This window comes from Mytilus edulis, chromosome 7 (assembly GCF_963676685.1).
Source record: "Mytilus edulis chromosome 7, xbMytEdul2.2, whole genome shotgun sequence".
NCBI lineage: Eukaryota > Metazoa > Mollusca > Bivalvia > Mytilida > Mytilidae > Mytilus > Mytilus edulis.
Genome location: NC_092350.1, coordinates 66,527,895 through 66,550,064, shown reverse-complemented (window position 1 = coordinate 66,550,064; position 22,170 = coordinate 66,527,895). Strand labels below are relative to the sequence as shown.

At 31.8% G+C, this 22,170-nt stretch overlaps 1 protein-coding gene across 1 annotated transcript; it reads left to right on the top strand.

Annotated features, from left to right (window-relative positions):
- Window positions 1-44: 44 nt before the first annotated feature.
- LOC139482028 (DDB1- and CUL4-associated factor 7) lies at window positions 45-22,170 on the top strand. The gene is made up of 9 exons (XM_071265664.1): window positions 45-195; window positions 3,960-4,132; window positions 4,685-4,786; window positions 5,899-5,997; window positions 6,519-6,632; window positions 7,263-7,395; window positions 18,075-18,226; window positions 18,872-18,989; window positions 19,743-22,170. Exons 2-9 carry the CDS (start codon window positions 3,968-3,970, stop codon window positions 19,913-19,915), a joined length of 1,056 nt encoding a protein of 351 aa, XP_071121765.1. The 5' UTR covers window positions 45-195; window positions 3,960-3,967; the 3' UTR covers window positions 19,916-22,170.

Sequence of the window (22,170 nt, the reverse complement as noted above, 5' to 3'; positions counted from 1 at the left end):
AGAAATTTCATTTATTTATTCATCAACACTTCAAAACGGAATTTACGATAATCGTAATCCTATTTTTATTGACCAAGAAATTTCCTGTCTAGTGTTTTAAACATCAAAATATGTCATAAATCAGGCAAAATGAATCATTTCTTTACATTCTAATTTGATTTTGTTCTACATATATCATCGATTAACAGTTCATCGGTAATTATATATCTATGTTGCATCAAATAACGTTGGTTTTTACGAATGTTTCATTGTTTACATTTGAAAAGACTTTGTTAAAACATGCATGTGATTTTTACAAATTAACCTTTACTTTAATTAATTGGCACTGGCTATGGTGACATCAAAATGTTACAATAATAAAAAAAGTTATATTTTACAGTCAGGAATTTTCAATGTACTCGTGGTAACTATCATTGTTCAAAATTAAGTGATCACACATTCACCAGTTGATTAATGTCGGCATAGTAAACAATCAAAGAATCGAAATTTTGAGTTGTTTTTTTTAGCTTGGGTGTTAAATTTATAAAAATTGGAATCATGATGGGCGAGTTATCACTTGCAAAATAGTTCTGTCACCGCCTAAGAAAAAAAAGCGTGTTGCTTCGTGCAAATACTAAGAGAAATGGGAGAATGATGTCAAGTACAGGGGCTGGTTGTCTAAATCAACGTTAGGATTGTCACATGCCTTTTGTAAAGTTTGCAACAGAGACTTTAAAGTTGACTACGGTGGCCTTAATGATGTCTTCAAACATTCTAGTACTGCTTGTGATATTGATCTATATAATATATGAGGGTTTGGATGGGGTTAAATGATTAAAGAATATAATGCCCTTAAAAAATGAAGATAAGGGAATAACGGGCAAAAAAAAATGAAAATTGGAGAAATACGTGGTCAAATTTTTTTGAAGATTAGAAAAGAAAGAGGTTAATTTTTTGAAGATTAGAGAAAAAAGGGGTGAAAACTAAATGTTTACAGAACAACAGACACTCCCCCCCCCCACCCCCCATTTCCAGACCCTCATATATTGTTGTTTTTTTTGTTATTAAATTATTAAAATTATTACTTTTTTTTTTATTTCTTGACAATGTATCAGACAAACATAAAGTCATCTTACTGGTGTTTATCTCAACAAAAAGAATACAACAATCAAACAATTTAAAAAAAGATAGGTTATAATAGCATCTTCAACTATCCCCCCCCCCCCCCCCCCAAAAAAAAAAGAAGTATGTCAGACACTTTTAGGAGCCAAATCATCACACGAAAAAATGCCGCGAAAAATTCTACCCTCAAAAATGGTGCCGCGCACAAAAACCCCCATGGCCATTTTCAAAAGTTGGCAGGTATGGGAGACGAAGTCTGAATGATTTTTTTTTTTTTTTTTCAAACATATTTTATTTCAAAACGGAAATACTGTAACGTTTGATTTTTGTTCATTTGTACAATGTTGTAAGGGATTTTAGTTGTGACGTTTATTTCAGTAATGACGTCATATGCAATGTAAACAAAGCAGGGGTGTGGAAACGCTATGCCTGACTCGCCCGACTCGTACATTTGAACAACTGGACAAGTAATTATTTTTGTCTTGGTTGCCCGTGGACAAGTAAAAAAAGACAAAAGTCAAATAACAAAAAAAAGACATAGAATTAATTTCAAAACGTATAAAGATGTTTAATTTATGTAAAAGAAACCAATAATCAGCAAGTAAAAACATCAATGTTCATGACGATAAATATTACATGATACCGGAAATAGATCGATTACCAAAATAAGTAAAAATAAGTAAAAATAAGTATGCGAACCCGAGTCGCATAACATTGCATTGGCTTTGTCCATTGACCCGGGATCGTCGATTAAGTTTGATCCATCATTTACCAGAAGTGATATTTCTTTAAATTTTGTATCGAGATTCAGATTGACAAATACTTAATAAAAAGCTGGGCAAGCAAGACAAATAGAATCATGAGTCGAGTAGAAAAACTTAAATGCAAACGGAGGAAAAAAAAAGGAAGCGAGAATTTCAGACTTCGTGGATATCAGATTGCCCCTGGCTATCTATGGAAATTCGGAAAATAAATTCAGTTTTTGTCTTATTTATAGATGAAAGGTCAACATTATTTGTAGTCAAACTGGTAAATAGAAGGGACGCTTTAATTGTACATCAAGACAATAATAAATAATCAAGAAAAAAACAAGCGTGTCAGTTGAGAGAAACACCACAAAATCAATAGTTGATCTATTATTTAGTTTACATTTCTTCAATCACTGTCCTCAAATTTAGTATATTGTGTACCTACTGGCTACAATTTTTATTCCCAAACTGCTGCAAAATTGTCCTTTACATGTCATTTCATTAGTTGGTTTGCTGTTAGGTGTCTGTCCCCTTGCTGTTAACCCATTTTCTACTTTCCTAATTTTTATGCCCCACCTACGATAGTAGAGGGGCATTATGTTTTCTGGTCTGTGCGTGTGTCCGTCTGTTCATCCGTCCGTCTGTCCGTTCGTCCGTCCGTCTATCCTGCTTCAGGTTAAAGTTTTTGGTCGAGGTAGTTTTTGATGAAGTTGAAGTCCAATCGACTTCAAACTTAGTACACATGTTCCCTATGATATGATCTTTCTAATTTTAATGCCAAATTAGAGATTTTACCCCAATTTCAAGGTCCACTGAACATAGAAAATGATAGTGCGAGTGGGGCATTCGTGTACTGAGGACACATTCTTGTTTACACATATAAACAAATGGATTTCATTTGTTTGTGATGCACAATAGTGCTAAGCATGCTAAGTAAGAAGCATATATTAGGTAACAAGAAATACTTCAATATTTATTAAGATCATCAGGGCAAATAAATTGTTTTCCGGACAAGTAAAATTTTTAGTTTTACTTGCCCAGGGACAAGTGCTCACAATAAATATTTCCACACCCCTGCAAAGAAACCCTATCATCAGGTAATGTTTTTTCATATCGTTGAATTATTTAAAATGAAATTGGTATTGCATTCCATCCTATATTCATGATATTATACTAGACTGATAAATATTTTACTCAAAGTTTCATGCAACGAAAAAAGGAAGTAGATGCAAGAATTATAAAGGTTAATACAAAAAAAATAACGATTTTGAGTTCATAAGTACAATGAAAATTCCCTTTTTTTTTTACTTTTTTTTTATTGATTTTTTTACTGTTCATCCCCTTATAAATTCTCGAAATTCATGAAAATACAATGTACAGGGAAGATTTTAAAAGTTAATGGCTTGATTTGGAATATTTTAAAACTGTTCATAATAATGATTCTCTTTGATTTTTAAAGCCCATAGCCATTATAAAAGTAATTGTTAAAAATTGTTTTGTTTAAGATTGTGGACAAAATTGCTCTTCCAACATTTCCATTTGGGAGCCTCAATGGGGGAAATCCCCAGCAAATAGTGACAATAGGGGGTCATACGACATGTATGATGTGATAATGTTAAATCAATCAAATGGTAAATAACTAATGACAAGGTGGGATAAAAAAATGTTGTGTGCCATCTTAAGGAGGTAGACCTAGGTTAAGGGAGATAACTCTTAAAATCATCAGTACGTTTGTGTCAGCCATTTTCATAAATATGTTTAAGCTTCTTGGATACATAGATTATTTCCAATCTGTTTCAGGTAAATGCTTCAAATTCATTGGCGAAACCTGAATTTTACAAACGCATAACTGATTTAAAGAGTTATCTCCCTGATCCAAGGTCTACCTCCTTAAAAACAGGTTATGGAGGTCCCTGACCAACCAATTGGATAAAAGAATGGTGAAGAAAAGGATACTTTCATGACATAAAATGACAATGGGTTTTCTTTTTTTTTTCTGTGTATATATTGTATAATTGTGCCACTACCATGACTACACATACAATGTACATGTACATGTACATTTATGGAAGTCTGACGGTATAATTAATTTTCTAATTCTCTATTCAGCAATAAAAATGTGTGCCTTGCCAGGAGCTCCTCCTGCTCCACCCCCGGGAAAGAGGAAAGAGATTTATAAGTATGATGCACCATGGACAGTATATAGTATGAACTGGAGCATAAGACCTGATAAAAGATTTCGCTTAGCTCTTGGTAGTTTTGTGGAGGAATATAACAACAAAGTAAGTGAATTTAAAAAGAAGAAAAATATTGTGTACTTTTTTTTTAACAAATGTATAGACAATATAGATGTCTAATGTTTTTACTTAGGATTCAAAATGTTTAGCAAAATGTATTTGACTAAGAGAGCAGTTTAATTTTGTTTATTTTCTTTGTTTCAAAGAAAGCATTATAAATTAAAATGGTAAATGTATTTGTTGTATTCTAAAGAAAAACTGAATAAGTGTTTCATTTAATTAATTGATAATGAGTTTTTTTATGGATTGCTGGAAAATTGTATTTTTGAAATATATTTGATTTGTGAATTTACCAAAGTGTGAATAAAAGCTCTAAAACTCTAAATAAAAAATCTTTGAAGCTTTTAATTCATGGTTAACTTTTTTTAAGGCAACTCCAGTTTGTTAACCACAAAAATATAATGAATTAAAGTACATATACAATGTAATATGATAAATACGCTATACATTAATCTTGTGTTATCCTTTGTTAATTGAAATTTGGGATTAATAAAATTGGCAGGTTTGATAATATTTTGTTATGTTGTTATGTTACAGGTACAAATTGTCTCCCTTGATGAAGAAACATCTGAATTCACAGCCAAGAGTACTTTTGACCATCCATACCCTACAACCAAAATCATGTGGATTCCTGATGCAGTAAGTAATAAAAAACACATACATTGACATTTGAACCAGTAGATATATAAGTTTGATTGAAGTATACAATATCTTGTTCAGATTATATGATTTGTTTAGTAAAGGAAATAAAGATTTACCATTCAATTTCATTAGACAATTTGTGACCTTAGTGGTCTAATTAGTTCTACTGTAATCGCTAGTGCAGGTGCACTCAAATTCAACATGTTCAATCTTAATTGACTAGTATTGTCAGTTTTCTTATCAAAGGTAGGTAGTTTTCTCAAGGCACTCTGAATCCTCCACCAATAAAAACTGGCTGCCATGAAATATCACAGAAGTGGCATTAAAACACAAACAATCAATCAATCATTAGAAAATTTTGTAATACGACTCAACAACATAAAACCATACAAAAACAATTTGATGTCTCAACATATAATATGATGATGACTGATGTACCCATATTTTGACTATTTTATTTATTGTGTCTGTTTAGTTAACGCATCAATGTAAATATAACGGAATTTGATGAGACTGTCATCAAAGTGAGAGGGTTAGCGCTATAAAACCAGGTTTATTCCACCATTTTCTACATTTGAAAATGCCTGTACCAAGTCAGGAATATGACTGTTCTTGTCCATTCGTTTTTGATGCGTTTTGTTATTTGATTTTGCCATGTGATTATGGACTTTCTTTAACACCAAACAATTGTCTATATCACACAAGTTGTAAATAAACTTGCTGAACTCGTGATTGTATACATTACTGCTTAGAGGCTAGCCTGCCTCTGAGTGCAGAATGTTGTAAATGCTTTGAGGACCAATTGGTTGTCTCTTTGACACATTCTCTATTCTACGACATAACTAACCAAAGATTTGCAATCAAAAGCTATGTCTGTAAAGAAAAAAATTACATGTAAGACATTATAAAATCTGAAACATAATTTGTTCAATAATTGTTTACCATTCACACCTGACACAACACTATAATCATGATAATAAACAGGATGAGCAGTTGAAATTTTGTGTTTGAACATAATTTTAAAAGCTTGTAAGACTAGCTGGTCAGATTTTTTATAGATTTTATATAACTTTTACATCTTAAATATCTATATGTAATTTTATTTATAGAAAGGGGTTTTCCCAGATCTGTTAGCTACCAGTGGTGATTATCTGAGGGTATGGAGAGTGAGTGATAATGATACAAGATTAGAATGTCTCTTAAACAATGTAAGTTATTTACCTATATATCACTGCTTAAATCCATGTTATTTAGACCTTGTTTGATAGTTATCTCATTTGCGTTCATACCCCCATCTATATCTGCTTTTCTTTATCAAATATAAGAATTCACAATTTACAATTTTTACAAGTTTTGATATCTAATTTCTTAATGATGACTTTTGACAATATTGTTAAATCATTGTTTTTAAAATACAAGGCTAAGCAACATTTTGAAAAACAGTTAAATTGACCAATATTTAAAAATGATATAATGCAAAAAAAATCAATTTAAGAGTCTTGTTTCTCTGTCCATGTTTTACCTTTTTAGCTTTACCACTATGAAAAATATTGAAAATAAATGGCTGTTCATGATGTAATCAACAGAATTTTTAGACAGTATAAATTTATTTTTTGAAGTGAAAGCTAAAGACTAAATATTTCTGTACTGACTCCTTTTCCTATTTATTTTGCTGCAAGTTAACCCTGCAATAATTTTCTCATGGCAAGCCTGTATAATTTTATTTCAGAATAAGAACTCAGACTTTTGTGCACCATTGACATCATTTGACTGGAATGAAGTGGATCCAAATCTTCTTGGAACATCAAGTATAGACACTACATGTACAATTTGGGGACTAGAGGTTGGTACATAAGGTCTTATTGACCCCTACAGATTTTTAAAAAAAATGGATTCATATCTTTTTAACTGAGGGCAATTCCAGAAAAAAATGATGGGGAGGGAGGTGTTGGAAGGCAGTTTTTGTCAGCACCCGCCACTTAACAATTGTAATTGAGAATTATAGTGCATTACAGTGTGAAAAGTTGCTCTGATACCAATCACCCATGTATTAATATAATGTGCCTTCCAACACCCCTCCCCCCATACATTTTTTTCTGAAATAGCCCTGATTGAAAGTTTATTACAATATGACTCATACCAAGTTATGATATCACAAAATTTCTTTTTATTTAAATGTTTTAAAAGAAACCTAACAACATATAATCAATAAAAGTATAATTGTTTTAACTTCTCACCAATGAACAATGATGAACTGGTTTATTTACCAATTTAAAGTTTGATCTTTCCCTCATTGCTAATAACTTTATATCTTACCTCAGGACTGGTTGTTTTTCAAAGTTAAATGAAAAGTTCAATAAAAGACTGGTAAAGTTTCGATGTCTTCAATGAGACAGATCACTTGCAAGTATTATTTTACTTTGAATTTTGCTAAAAGAAGTTATTGATGGTATACAATTTTCTTTCTTTTCAGACTGGTCAGGTCCTGGGACGAGTCAATTTGGTATCTGGTCATGTAAAGACACAACTGATAGCCCATGATAAAGAGGTGTATGATATTGCTTTCAGTCGGGCAGGAGGTGGCAGAGACATGTTTGCCAGTGTTGGTAAGCACACATTCACATCACATTTATCCTAGTGAAAAAAATTATCTACCTAAATTGGACCTCTTCGCCACTTGTATTCAAAAATTAAAATGACATGATATAAAAAAGAAGATGTGGTATGATTGCCAATGAGACAACTATCCACAAAGGACCAAAATGACACAGACATTAACAACTATGGATCACCGTACGGCCTTCAACAATCAGCAAAACCCATACCACAGTCAGCTATAAAAGGCCCTGATAAGACAATGTAAAACAATTCAAACGAGAAAACTAACGGCCTTATTTATGTGAAAAAAATGAACGAAAAACAAATATTTAACACATAAACAAACGACAACCACTGAATTACAGGTATTGACTTGGGACAGGCACATACATAAATAATGTGACGGGGTTAAACATGTTAACGGGATCCCAACCCTCCCCCTAACTTGGGACAGTGGTATAACATAAAATAAGTGAGCATTGTCCATGGTTAATTGATAATTTTATATCAAACTTAATAAGACAATAGACATTCATATATAGGGACACAAATATAGTCACTAATAGATTAAATGGCAAAATGGTTAAAAGCATCACTGCATGTTTACCAATCTAATTTTAAAGCCATGTGCTATTTTACCTATTTCACATTTATTAACAGAACTTTTCAGGTGTTGAAACCAATATTTTTCAATAGGAACTGAGGTAAATCTAAGGCAATATATTTTTCACTAAATGACTGTTCAATTTAAACATACATCTTTACCAAATAAGACACTTTAAAAATTTTATATTATTGTTATCGGTAGAGGCAATTTTTGATATTTTTTGCACTTTTACACATTACAAAAACTCCACACATATTGGAGATTTTGAAGCGTCTTCCCCTATAATGTCTGTTTATATGGAACAGCCCTAAGCAATATTAACATGATTAATTTCAACATCAGATGAATATCTCCTAGTGAAATTGATAGACCAGTCGCTAGATTGATTGATTGATGATATTTGTTGTAATAACCAATTTTCCCTCACCAGATAGAAATGAAGGAATTTTAACAACAGTTTTGTTATTTAGACTGTTTGTTTTTCATGTCTTTCATTCGTTTTTCATTTTTTGTCGAAACATTGTCAAATTTTCTTTGACTCATGAGTTTGAATACTTTTGGTATCTCCCTCCTCTTCTTTTTATCTCACCTGGCCCAAAGGGCCAAGTGAGCTTTTCTCTTCACTTTGCGTCCTGGAGTCGTCCGGCGTCGTTAACTTTAAAAAAAATCTTCCTCTCTGAAATTACTGGGCCAAATTAAACCAAACTTGACCACAATCATCATTAGGGTATATAGTTCAAAAAATGTGTCTGTTGACCTGGCCAGCCAACCAAGATGGCCGCCATGGCTAAAAATAGAACATAGAGGTAAAATGTAGATTTCTAACCAAAGCATTTAGAGCAAATCTGACATGGGTTAAAATTGTTTATCAAGTCAATATCTATCTGCCCTGAAAATTTCAGATGAATCGGACAACCGGTTGTTGGGTTGCTACCACTTAATTGGTAATTTTAAGGAAATTTTGCCGTTTTTGGTTATTATCTTGAATGTTATTATAGATAGGGATAAACTTTAAACAACAAAAATGTTCAGCAAAGTAAGATCTACAAATAAGTCAAATGACCAAAATGATCAGTTGACCCCTTCAGGAGTTATTGCTCTTAATAGTCAATTTTACCAATTTTTCTTAAATTTTTGTAATCTTTTACAAAAATCTTATCCTCTGAAACTACTAAGACAAAATGTAACCAAACTTGTCCACAATCATCACAAGAGTATCTAGTTTAAAAAATGTGTCTGATGACCCTGCTCGCGAACCAAGATGGCAGACATGTCTAAAAATGAGTACATAGGGTAAAATGCAGTGTTTGGTTTATATCTCTGAAACTGAAGCATTTAGAGCAAATCTGACTGATGGATGTCCATCAGATTTATATTTACATGTATCTGCCCTGAAATTTTCAGACAAATCCGTCAACCAGTTGTTGGGTTGCTGCCCCTCAGTTAGTAATTTTATGGAAATTTTGCAGTTTTTGGCTATCATCTTAGATATTATTATACAGTACCCTTCAAAAATATCTATGCGATTTCGTTTTTTTCCGATTTCCGTGTTTCTCGGAATCACACGGAGTACCGCGGATTTCACTCCTAAAATCCTCCAAAGATTCTCTCCCAACACCGCGTGGCTGTTAATTGGTTTATTGGCCATCGGAATTACTAAAAATTAACGACGCGTGACAACATAATCGAATTACCCAGATAATTTACCTATGAACATTAAACGATCTTGGTTGCACAGGTGTGCTTTAAAATCACGGTATTAAAAATTGAAAATGTTTTCCTTTCTTTGACAGATAAAGATGTGACAATATCATTTAGAATAAGATTATTATTATCTTATATGTTTTTGTCCTTTGACATTATCTTTGAAATAAAACGTACATACGAAAAAGTATGAAGAAAATACTTGTTATTTTGTGTTTCTATTACAATCCCGTCAGGTCATACATTGCGTTCTTTCAACAAGGACGATTTTGCCACAATTGGCATCTTTTATAACTCATTCAATAAGCAATATCGGCGCATTAATTGTTCATTATTTAAAAAATCAACTGGCTAATAAAATCATGTTGTTTTTTCGGTAACACGATTCATCGGATCATCAAGTAAACTTAATTAAATGCGCCATGTGAAATATTATGTTTCACAACCTCGGTACATTTATACAGACTAGAATAATTTAAATTACTAACAGAAACTGTAAAATGACAAGTCTGTTGAACAAAGGAAATAACTTCAAGTTATATTGATAGCGCTCGTCATTTTCGCATTTTACAGAACGGGTTTCAAATTGACGAAAGTATTTATATCAATTTCGTCATTTAAATTTGGAAAGTGTAAAAATATGTTCACTTTAAAGTATTATAATTCTACCGGTCTTCATGCGTTTGACAAGTTTATGACGCTCAATCAGTAAACGTTTACAAAAGATGTTAAAAGTTGTGATGATAAGTAATACGCTTATCGCTATCCGATAGGTCACTAATCCTTTAATTAATATCAAACCTCAAAATTGCCCATCATAATATTCTATTCCAGTTAAATCAGTCATCATTTTATTTTCAAAATTTCCCAAACGCCTACAATTGGCAGTTCTTTATCGTATTATTGTCATTTGAATACAATTATTCACCCGGACAATTTCCATCATAATTTCAATATTTCATCAACCGTAATTTATATTATTGACCATGGACATATAACTAATGTCCAGGCTACTTCCCTTTTTGAAAGATAAAACATTAACATTCAAATAGTTAAAGATGTGTTCTCGTTTATTCGGATAAGAATTATATTTTTCCGATTAATCAATTGTAAAAGGACCTTCCGGAGCCTCAATACGATTGCACAAAAATGTCGTTCTGCAACTTTAGAAACCTTGAATGGACTTTCCCACGGTCGTCTAGAAAGGTCACCTGAGTTTACTAGTACGCGATATTTTTTCCCGCCCTTAAAAAAACTCGTGCTTGGATAAAATTGATGTTAACTATTTTTAGCATTTAACATTGTTAAGTAAGTCAAGTTCAAGTTCAACCCAAACTGTTGATAACTGAGATGTGTATCGTGGAATTGTCTTCTCACGGCAAATAATTGTTTTTAAAATCTTTTGTTTAAAATACACAAATTTACATTCATTGTGCGAAAATAAATATTATACAAAGATACAAAACTTTCAGACACGTAATTTTATAATTTTCTTTCAACTGCTCAGATTAATTTAGCGAAAGTTTCCGGTTATTTTTACACAAGTATGTTCATTTCGTAAATAAACTATTAATTTACTGGTGAAGACATCGAGGTCAAAATTAAGTAGTTTTTATACGACCGCAAAATTTGAAAAATTTTTCGTCGTATATTGCTATCACGTTGGCTTCGTCGTCGTCGTCGTCGTCGTCGTCCGAATACTTTTAGTTTTCGCACTTTACTTTAGTAAAAGTGAATGGAAATCTATGAAATTTTAACACAAGGTTTATGACCACAAAAGGAAGGTTGGTATTGATTTTGGGAGTTTTGGTCCCAACATTTTCGGAATTAGGGGCCAAAAAGGTCCCAAATAAGCATTTTCTTGGTTTTCGCACTATAACTTTAGTTTAAGTTAATAGAAATCTATGAAATTTTGACACAAGGTTTATGACCACAAAAGAACGGTTGGGATTGATTTTGGGAGTTTTGGTTTCAACAGTTTAGGAATTAGGGGCCAAAAAAGGGCCCAAATAAGCATTATTCTTGATTTTCGCACAATAACTTTAGTTTAAGTAAATAGAAATCAATGAAATTTAAACACAATGTTAATGACTACAAAAGGAAGGTTGGTATTGATTTTGGGAGTTTAGGTCCCAACAGTTTAGGAATTAGGGGCCAAAAAGGGACCCAAATAAGCATTTTTCTTGGTTTTCGCACCATAACGTTAGTATAAGTAAATAGAAATCTATGAAATTTAAACACAAGGTTTATGACCATAAAAGGAAGGTTGGTATTGATTTTGGGAGTTTTGGTCCCAACAGAATAAGGGGCCCAAAGGGTCCAAAATTAAACTTTGTTTGATTTCATCAAAATTGAATAATTGGGGTTCTTTGATATGCCGAATCTAACTGTCATGACTGTGTATGTAGATTCTTAACTTTTGGTCCCGTTTTCAAATTGGTCTACATTAAGGTCCAAAGGGTCCAAAATTAAACTTAGTTTGATTTTGACAAAAAATGTTTGATTTTGACAAAAAATGAATCAGTTAGGTTCTTTGATATGCTGAATCTAAAAATGTACTTAGATTCTTGATTATTGGCCCAGTTTTCAAGTTGGTCCAAATCGGGGTCCAAAATTAAACTTTGTTTGATTTCATCAAAAATTGAATAAATGGGGTTCTTTGATATACCAAATCTAACTGTGTATGTAGATTCTTCATTTTTATACGACCGCAAAATTTGAAAATTTTTTCGTCGTATATTGCTATCACGTTGGCGTCGTCGTCGTCGTCGTCGTCCGAATACTTTTAGTTTTCGCACTCTAACTTTAGTAAAAGTGAATAGAAATCTATGAAATTTTAACACAAGGTTTATGACCACAAAAGGAAGGTTAGGATTGATTTTGGGAGTTTTAGTCCCAACATTTTAGGAATTAGGGGCCAAAAAGGGCCCAAATAAGCATTTTCTTGGTTTTCGCACTATAACTTTAGTTTAAGTAAATAGAAATCTATGAAATTTTGACATAAGGTTTATGACCACAAAAGAAAGGTTGGGATTGATTTTGGGAGTTTTGGTTCCAACAGTTTAGGAATTAGGGGCCAAAAAAGGGCCCAAATAAGCATTATTCTTGGTTTTCGCACAATAACTTTAGTTTAAGTAAATAAAAATCAATGAAATTTAAACACAAGGTTTATGACCATAAAAGGAAGGTTGGTATTGATTTTGGGAGTTTTGGTCCCAACAGTTTAGGAATAAAGGGCCCAAAGGGTCCAGATTTAAACTTTGTTTGATTTTATCAAAAATTGAATAATTGGGGTTCTTTGATATGCCAAATCTAACTGTGTATGTAGATTCTTAATTTTTGGTCCCGTTTTCAAATTGGTCTACATTAAGGTCCAAAGGGTCCAAAATTAAACTTAGTTTGATTTTAACAAAAATTGAATCCTTGGGGTTCTTTGATATGCTGAATCTAAAAATGTACTTAAATTTTTTATTATTGGCCCAGTTTTCAAGTAGGTCCAAATCGGGGTCAAAAATTAAACTTTGTTTGATTTCATCAAAAATTGAATAATAGGGGTTCTTTGATATGCCAAATCTAACTGTGTATGTAGATTCTTAATTTTTGGTCCCGTTTTCAAATTGGTTTACATTAACGTCCAAAGGGTCCAAAATTAAACTAAGTTTGATTTTAACAAAAATTAAATTCTTGGGCTTATTTGATATGCTTTATCTAAATATGTACTTTGATTTTTGATTATGGGCCCAGTTTTCAAGTTGGTCCAAATCAGGATTCCATATCAAGTATTGTGCAATAGCAAGAAATTTTCAATTACACAGTATTGCACAATAGCAAGAAATATCTAATTGCACACTATTGTGCAATAGCAATTAATTTTCAATTGGAGTTATCTTTCTTTGTATAGAATAGTAGTTGATAATATATGTTGGAAATTTACCAGACATGACTATGATGTCATTTTCTATTTTTATTTGCCAATAACTTTATGTAAATAACTTCATTGGAAATTTGCCAATATAAAATGTTGCTGATGAAGCTTTTTTTCCTTATCTTATCAAAAATGTTTTTAGATAATGTATGTTGGACATTTGCCAGACATGACTATGATGTCATTTTCTATTTTTATTTGCCAATAACTTTATGTAAATAACTTCATTGGAAATTTGCCAATATAAAATGTTGCTGATGAAGTTTTTTTTATTGTTTTATACAATAAACAATGTATATTCACTTTTACTACCAACCAATCTTTACCATTCAGTGATAACAAGCACTTTATTTTACATTTTAATATCTTATGATGTATTTAAAAGAGTAGTTATTGTTGCAAACTCCATTAGAAATTTGAATTGATATCAGTTTTGGAAAAAGGGAAACGGGGATGTGAAAAAAAAGGGGGGGTTTAAATTTTTCTCATTTCAGATTTCATAAATAAAAAGAAAATTTCTTCAAACATTTTTTTGAGAGGATTAATATTCAACAGCATAGTGAATTGCTGAAAGGCAAAAAAAAACCTTTTAAGTTCATTAGACCACATTCATTCTGTGTCAGAAACCTATGCTGTGTCAACTATTTAATTTTAGATTTAAAAAGTTTGAAGAAATCTTTAATTGATTTGTAAAATCTTGACATTTGTTTTGTGTAAAAAAAAAACATATAATGTCAAAAATTTGATCACAATCCAAATTCAGAGCTGTATCACGCTTGAATGTTTTGTCCATACTTGCCCCAACTGTTCAGGGTTCGACCTCTGCGGTCGTATAAAGCTGCGCCCTGTGGAGCACCTGGTTGGTCCTGTTTTCAAATTGGTCTACACTAAAGTCCAAAGGGTCCAAAATTAAACTTAGTCTGATTTTAACAAAAATTGAAATCTTGGGGTTCTTTGATATGCTGAATCCAAAATTGTACTTAGATTTTTTATTATGGGCCCAGTTTTCAAGTTGGTCCAAATCAGGATCTAAAATTATTATATTAAGTATTGTGCAATAGCAAGTCTTTTAAATTGCACAGTATTGCTCAATGGCAAGAAATATCTAATTGCACAATATTGTGAAATAGCAAATTTTTTTTTAATTAGAGTTATCTTTCTTTGTCCAGAATAGTAAGCAAGAAATATCTAATTGCAAAATATTGTGCAATAGGAAGATTTTTTTTTAATTGGAGTTATCTTTCTTTGTCCAGAATCAACTTAAATCTTTGTTATATACAATATACAATGTATATTCACTTTTTACTACCAACTGATAAATTAAAATAATCTTTACCATTCAGTGATAACAAGCAGTTTTTTTACATCTTAATATTTTATGATGTATTTAAATGAGTAGCTATTGTTGCAAACTCCATTAGAAATTTTAATTGAGATTAGTTTTGGAATAAGGGAAAGGGGGATGTGATTAAAAAAATTGGGTTCAATTTTTCTCATTTGAAATTTCATAAATAAAAAAGAAAATTTCTTCAAACATTTTTTTGAGAGGATTAATATTCAACAGCATAGTGAATTGCTCTAAGAGAAAACAAAAATTTTAAGTTCATTAGAACACATTCATTCTGTGTCAGAAACCTATGCTGTGTCAACTATTTAATCACAATCCAAATTTAGAGCTGAATCCAGCTTGAATGTTGTGTCCATACTTGCCCCAACCGTTCAGGGTTCAACCTCTGCGGTCGTATAAAGCTGCGCCCTGCGGAGCATCTGGTTATTTTTCTATTAAACTTAAATACAATTGAAAGAATTAACAACAACATTTTGCTTTTAAATCTTTTATTCATTCAAGCAATTAGATAATCGTAAAAAAAAACGGCCGTAGATTTACACAATTATTACGGGGCTATTATTATGCCTAATGAATGGTGAATAAATTTTCCTTTTTACTTGCATATGCAAAACTTTTAGACATATAATTTTTAAATAAAGACTAACTTTGAAGTAGAATATTTGGTTTTTCACATATTCCACTATATTTTATAATCGTTTTTTTTAGCTCACCTGGCCTTAAAGGCCAAGTGAGCTTTTCTCATCACTTGGCGTCCGTCGTCGTCCGTCGTCGTCCGTCGTCCGTCGTCGTCGTTAACTTTTACAAAAATCTTCTCCTCTGAAACTACTGGGCCAAATTAAACCAAACTTGGCCACAATCATCATTGGGGTATCTAGTTTAAAAAATGTGTACGGTGACCCGGCCAACCATCCAAGATGGCCGCCATGGCTAAAAATAGAACATAGGGGTAAAATGCAGTTTTTGGCTTATAACTCAAAAACCAAAGCATTTAGAGCAAATCTGACATGGGGTAGAATTGTTAAACAGATGAAGATCTATCTGCCCTGAAATTTTCAGATGAATCGGATAACCCGTTGTTGGGTTGCTGCCCCTGAATAAGTAATTTTAAGGAAATTTTGCTGTTTTTGGTTATTATCTTGAATATTATTATAGATAGAGATAAACTGTAAACAGCAATAATGTTCATCAAAGTAAGATTTACAAATAAGGCAACATGACTGAAATGGTCAGTTGACACCTTTAGGAGTTATTGCCCTTTATAGTCAATTTTTAACCATTTTTCGTAAATCTTAGTAATATTTTACAAAAATCTTCTCCTCTGAAACTACTGGGCCAAATTAATCCAAACTTGGCCACAATCATCTTTTGGGTTAGTAGTTTGAAAAATGTGTCCGGTGACCCGGCCATCAAACCAAGATGGCTGCCATGGCTAAAAATAGAACATGGGGTAAAATGCAGTTTTTGGCTTATAACTCAAAACCCAAAGCATTTAGAGCAAATCTGACACGGGGTTAAATTGTTTATCAGTTCAAGATCTATCTGCCCTTAAATTTTCAGATGAATCGGACAATTGTTGTTGGGTTGCTGGCCCTGAATTAGTAATTTTAAGGAAATTTTGCTCTTTTTGGTTATTATCTTGAATATTATTATAGATAGAGATAAACTATAAACAGCAATAATGTTCACCAAAGTAAGATTTACAAATAAGTCAACATGACTGAAATGGTCAGTTGACCCCTTTAGGAGTTATTGCCCTTTATAGTCAATTTTTAACCATTTTTCGTAAATCTTAGTAATCTTTTACAAAAATCTTCTCCTCTGAAACTACTTGGCCAAATTAATCCAAACTTGGCCACAATCATCTTTTGGGTTAGTAGTTTGAAAAATGTGTCCGGTGACCCGGCCATCCAACCAAGATGGCCGCCATGGCTAAAAATAGAACATGGGGTAAAATGCAGTTTTTGGCTTATAACTCAAAACCCAAAGCATTTAGAGCAAATCTGACATGGAATAAAATTGTTTATCAGGTCAACATTTATCTGCTCTGAAATTTTTAGATGAATCGGACAACCCGTTGTTGGGTTGCTGACCCTGAATTGTTAGTTTTAAGGAAATTTTGCTGTTTTTGGTCATTATCTTGAATATTATTATTGATAGAGATAAACTGTAAACAACAATAATGTTCAGCAAAGTAAGATTTACAAATAAGTCAACATAACCGAAATGGTCAATTGACCCCCTTAGGAGTTATTGTTCTTTATAGTCAATTTTTAACAATTTTCATAAAATTTGTAAATTTTTACTAACATTTTCCACTGAAACTAATGGGCCAAGTTCATTATAGATAGAGATAATTTTAAGCAGCAAGAATGTTCAGTAAAGTAAGATGTACAAACACATCACCATCACCAAAACACAATTTTGTCATGAATCCATCTGCTTCCTTTAATATTCACATAGACCAAGGTGAGCGACACAGGCTCTTTAGAGCCTCTAGTTTAAAAAGCAAGTACATTAAGGTTAAGATATTTTTAGATGGGCTAACAAAAAATACGAAAATAATTTGACTTCAGTTTTTATTACCACAAATTAAATTTAATAAGAATAGAAGACATTTAAAATTATACACCTGTTTGACACTTAAACTGATACAGTAGACCGGAAATATAATTCTTTATTACTTCAACCTTTACCTGTCAGGTAATCCAATTACCCATTCAGTCTTGTGCCGGTAGAGATCAAAGTAGGATAAGGGCAATTAATTCCTCGGTGTAGAGAGTGAGCTCGTTATCACAATAAACATTTACCTGATTTTGGGAGAGATTACTCCCAAATTCCTCCCAACATTTTGGGAGGAATATCGGAGTTTTTCGCAGTGGCTCCGACATTTTCCTCGGTGTAGGGTGTGGGAGAGTTGGTCCTCTTGAAGGGTACTGTAGTATCTAATGATATCTTGTACTATAAATTATGATTAAAACCTTATTTTACATGATTTCTAAAGCATCAGTAAATACAGGTGAGCCACACAGGCTCTTAAGAGCCTCTTGTTAAGATATTACCTTTGGAATTTGTTATTATAGCTCTCTATGAAATTTTTCAGGTGCAGATGGTTCAGTAAGAATGTTTGACCTTCGACATCTAGAACATTCTACAATTATCTATGAAGACCCACAGCATCATCCATTACTTAGACTTGGATGGAACAAACAAGATCCTAACTACCTAGCAACCATGGCAATGGACGCTTTAGAGGTAACCAAAATTTGATTCTGTAATAAATCTTTTCACTAGATATATGAACTGTAAACCAACTAATTTAATTCATGACTTTCGAGTAGAAAAATAATGCGAAAATAAATCGTTGCGAAAGTAAAAAAAAATTGGATTTTTCCTTATCTAATTACATCAAGTGAATATGAAAATGGCAAAATTAAATTGCCACGAAGTTGCAAAAATTACAACTTCCATTTTTGATTTTGATAGCATGGGTTGTATCCAACACAAGGGAGGATCCAGAAATTTTCATAAGTGGGGGCCCACTGACTGACCTAAGAGGGGGCCCGCTCCAGTCACGCTTCAATGATTCCCTATATAAGCAACCAAATTTTTTCCCAAAAAAGGGGCGGGCCGGGCCCCCTGGGCCCCCTCTAAATCCGCCTATGCAACATTTCCCATAATAGTAATAACTAATCTCGCGGTATATGTACATGTATTTTGAACTTATTTGTGGCATGAAAACAATGTTACAACAGCTTGTTAGTCTAATACTCAAAAAACCATGACCAGGATGCATGTCATATTTCCCAATGGACATTAATCACCTATGTATATGTATTATTCAATTCGATTTATAATTTGTGACAAAAAAATTTAAAAGTTATTTTACTAATATTTTAGGTGGTGATTTTGGATGTAAGAGTTCCTTGTACACCAGTAGCTAGATTAAACAACCATAGAGCATGTGTCAACAGTATTGCCTGGGCTCCACACTCGAGTTGTCATATCTGTACAGCAGGTAAGTGTTGGAAATAATAGAAGGCATGCTCAATATAAAAAGAGAAGATGTGGTATTATTGCCAACGAGACAACTCTCCACAAGAGATAAAAATGACACAGAAATTATCAATTATAGGTCACTGTATGGCCTTCAACAATGAGCAAAGCCCATACCACATAGTCAGTTATAAAAGGCCTCAAAATGTCAATGTAGAACAGTTCAAACGAGAAAACTAACGGCCTTATTATTAAGCTCAACTAGAACAGCTATTTTATCTTTTATCTAAAGGTGAAGGATAAAATTTTGAAGTCTTTGGCAGCTAATTGCAAAATAGCCAAAACAAATTCTGCACATGCAAAGGTATTTATTAACGTTTTAAATCTGCCAAAATAATAACCACCAAAATATTTTGTATACCTTTTTCAAGGAAAATTGCAAAATTTTACATCCGTGAAAATAACCCGCTGTATATATGGTAGTTAAAATGTTAATGTTTGGGCTTTTGAATTTCAAGATCGGCATGATACCATCAAATTTCATACAAATATGAGAAATTTCTCTGTGTAAACTTTTTATTTTTAATTCAAGTTATGTGTATTGTTCAACCTTGCTACATCTCTTGTTGTTTCCAATACTTAGAATAGAAAAACAAATTTACAATAAGTTTAATGATAAAAACAACAACTATCTATGTTTAAACTTGATGAAATAAAGCACAAAGCATGAAATCCACCTAAGAAATTTAGTAATTTATTTTATTTCCATTTATAGCTGATGATCATCAAGCATTAATATGGGATATACAGTCCATGCCGAGGGCAATAGAGGATCCTATCTTGGCATACACAGCAGCAGGGGAGATAAATCAGATACAGTGGTCATCAACACAGCCCGATTGGATCGCCATATGTTATAACAATAGTCTTGAGATTCTCAGAGTGTAAATAGTCATCAGAAAGTATCATGTAAAACCAAAATGAGTTGAAAAAAAAATATTTGTCAGAGGTATCTTTTTTCACCAAGTTTTTGGGGGTAATTATTGATTACCTCCCTTTGGTAACTTGGTTTAGGAAAGTCAGTTCCATAAGTAGATTATGCAATTTTCCCTTTTCTGTGGAGGAAAATGAATTATGGATTACCTACCTTTGGTAACTTGGTTAAAGAGAGTCGTCTACCATTTATAGTAGTTTATGTATTTTCCCTTTTCTGTGGAGGAAAATGAATTATTGATAATATCCCTTGGGTAACTAAGACAGCCACCATTATTTTATTATTTTTAAGTAATTTAAATAAATAATTTGAAAATACAAACCTAGGTATATACCATTCATTACCTTGCAGATAGAAACTTGGTTGAAATTATCTCCCCTTGTTCTTTAAGTAGGCCAAATTATAATATATTATAATATCCCTAGCATATTTGTTATAGATCTTGTTAAAGGGTATTTTAACCCTCCATTGGTCAAAATTTCTGTGAATTTATTGTATATCATTCCTGATATATCAACTTTTTGTTACTTTTATAAAGAGACAAAAAACAAGAAATTTAAATGTTCAGCAAAATTTTTATTTTATATTTGTATTTTTTTGGTCAGTTTGAACCTACAAATATAAAAATTGTCTATTGACATTACAAATGTTTTCCAAACCATGAAAAAACTGTATTCTGATAAAATTTGACAAATATATAAAGGGTTTTCAAGTTCCTGAAATTTGAAAATATATCTTCTTGGTAGTCATATGCATTCATTCATAAACTGCATTTTATCATAATGAATTTGACAAAGTTTCCCTTTTTTTTAAATTTTTCATTCCAAACACACAAATGATGTACATAGGCTTATTTATATTTCAGTGACATATTTTTATTGTACTCCAGCAAAGGAGGGATATAAACTGCCGTTCTACTTTTGTAAAAACATTATCCTCATAAAAATGTAAAAATCATGCTCATCATTCATGTCTTTTGTATATATGCATTTTATTTGAAATCTAATTTCCTGTTATATCAATGCCAAAATTTTCAGTAAACCACAATATTTGGAAATATTGAATTGGCTAATAAAATCATAAGAAAAGCATAATTGCTCATAGGTGAACAACTGATACAGCTGTATAGATGAATTTGTGGTATTTAAGGTGGTACATAACACTACAGGAAGATAACTCTGTAAAATCAGCAGAACATTTTAATGACATTGTGTTTTTCAGGGAATATTAAGCTTCTCAATGATCAAAATGAGTGTTTGTCAAACTGCTATATAACCAGTGTAATTTAAGAAAATTAATTGAGCCAAATAAATTTTAGTTCAGGTGTTAGGTACCACCTTTAAAAGAAAAAGTTTACCTGAATCTTGTTTTAAAAAATTAAATGATTTTAAAATATCTTCAGATCTGTTAGTATTTGAACAAAATGATCGCTTACAAAATATGTGTATAACGTAGAGCCGTCTAAGACATGAAATGGTCGATTAGATAAACATTTAGATAGTAAGGTCAAATTCTAGTAAGTAGAATTAGTCGATGTATAGATTTTTATTTTTGTTATTATGGTTTTAAGTACTATTTATATATATGTTTGCTTCTTATTACTTGTAAAACCTCTTTAAAAGAACCAGATTACCAGAAAATTTGGCTGAATAAGGGAAATATGTAGAAAAAAAATCCAGCCTTTAACATTTGGCATCAAGCTGGTCACTTTCAAACTGGCTAAGCTTTGATGTATTTTGTTTTATTTAAAGAACTTGACAGGGTAGCCTCATTTTGATACAATATAGCCTCATTTTCATTTTATGTTTACTGTTTGAAAATAATTTCAGTCATATATTTCAAGTTTTGAGTTGAAATTTTTAATGCTTTTTCCAATTTTTTCAAACTAAGTGTAACAGAATCCAATACAAAAGAAACACATATTTCAAGTTTTTGGGTTGAAATTTTTATGCATTTTTTAAACAAAGAAGAACAGAACCCCATATAAAAAATGCATTATAACTTTATACAAATTTTTTTAACTATGAAATCCACAAAGAAATATTCATTCAACTTTACATTTTATTAAATAAAAATTCATATCTGAAATATCTAGTTTCCTTTTTTTTCCCAGCATTTGTATGTTTATATTATGTCTTATATGTGTTTGCTTGTGGCATTACCAAATCATGTCTTTTAGTTTTATGTATTGAATAAATATAACTTGTCA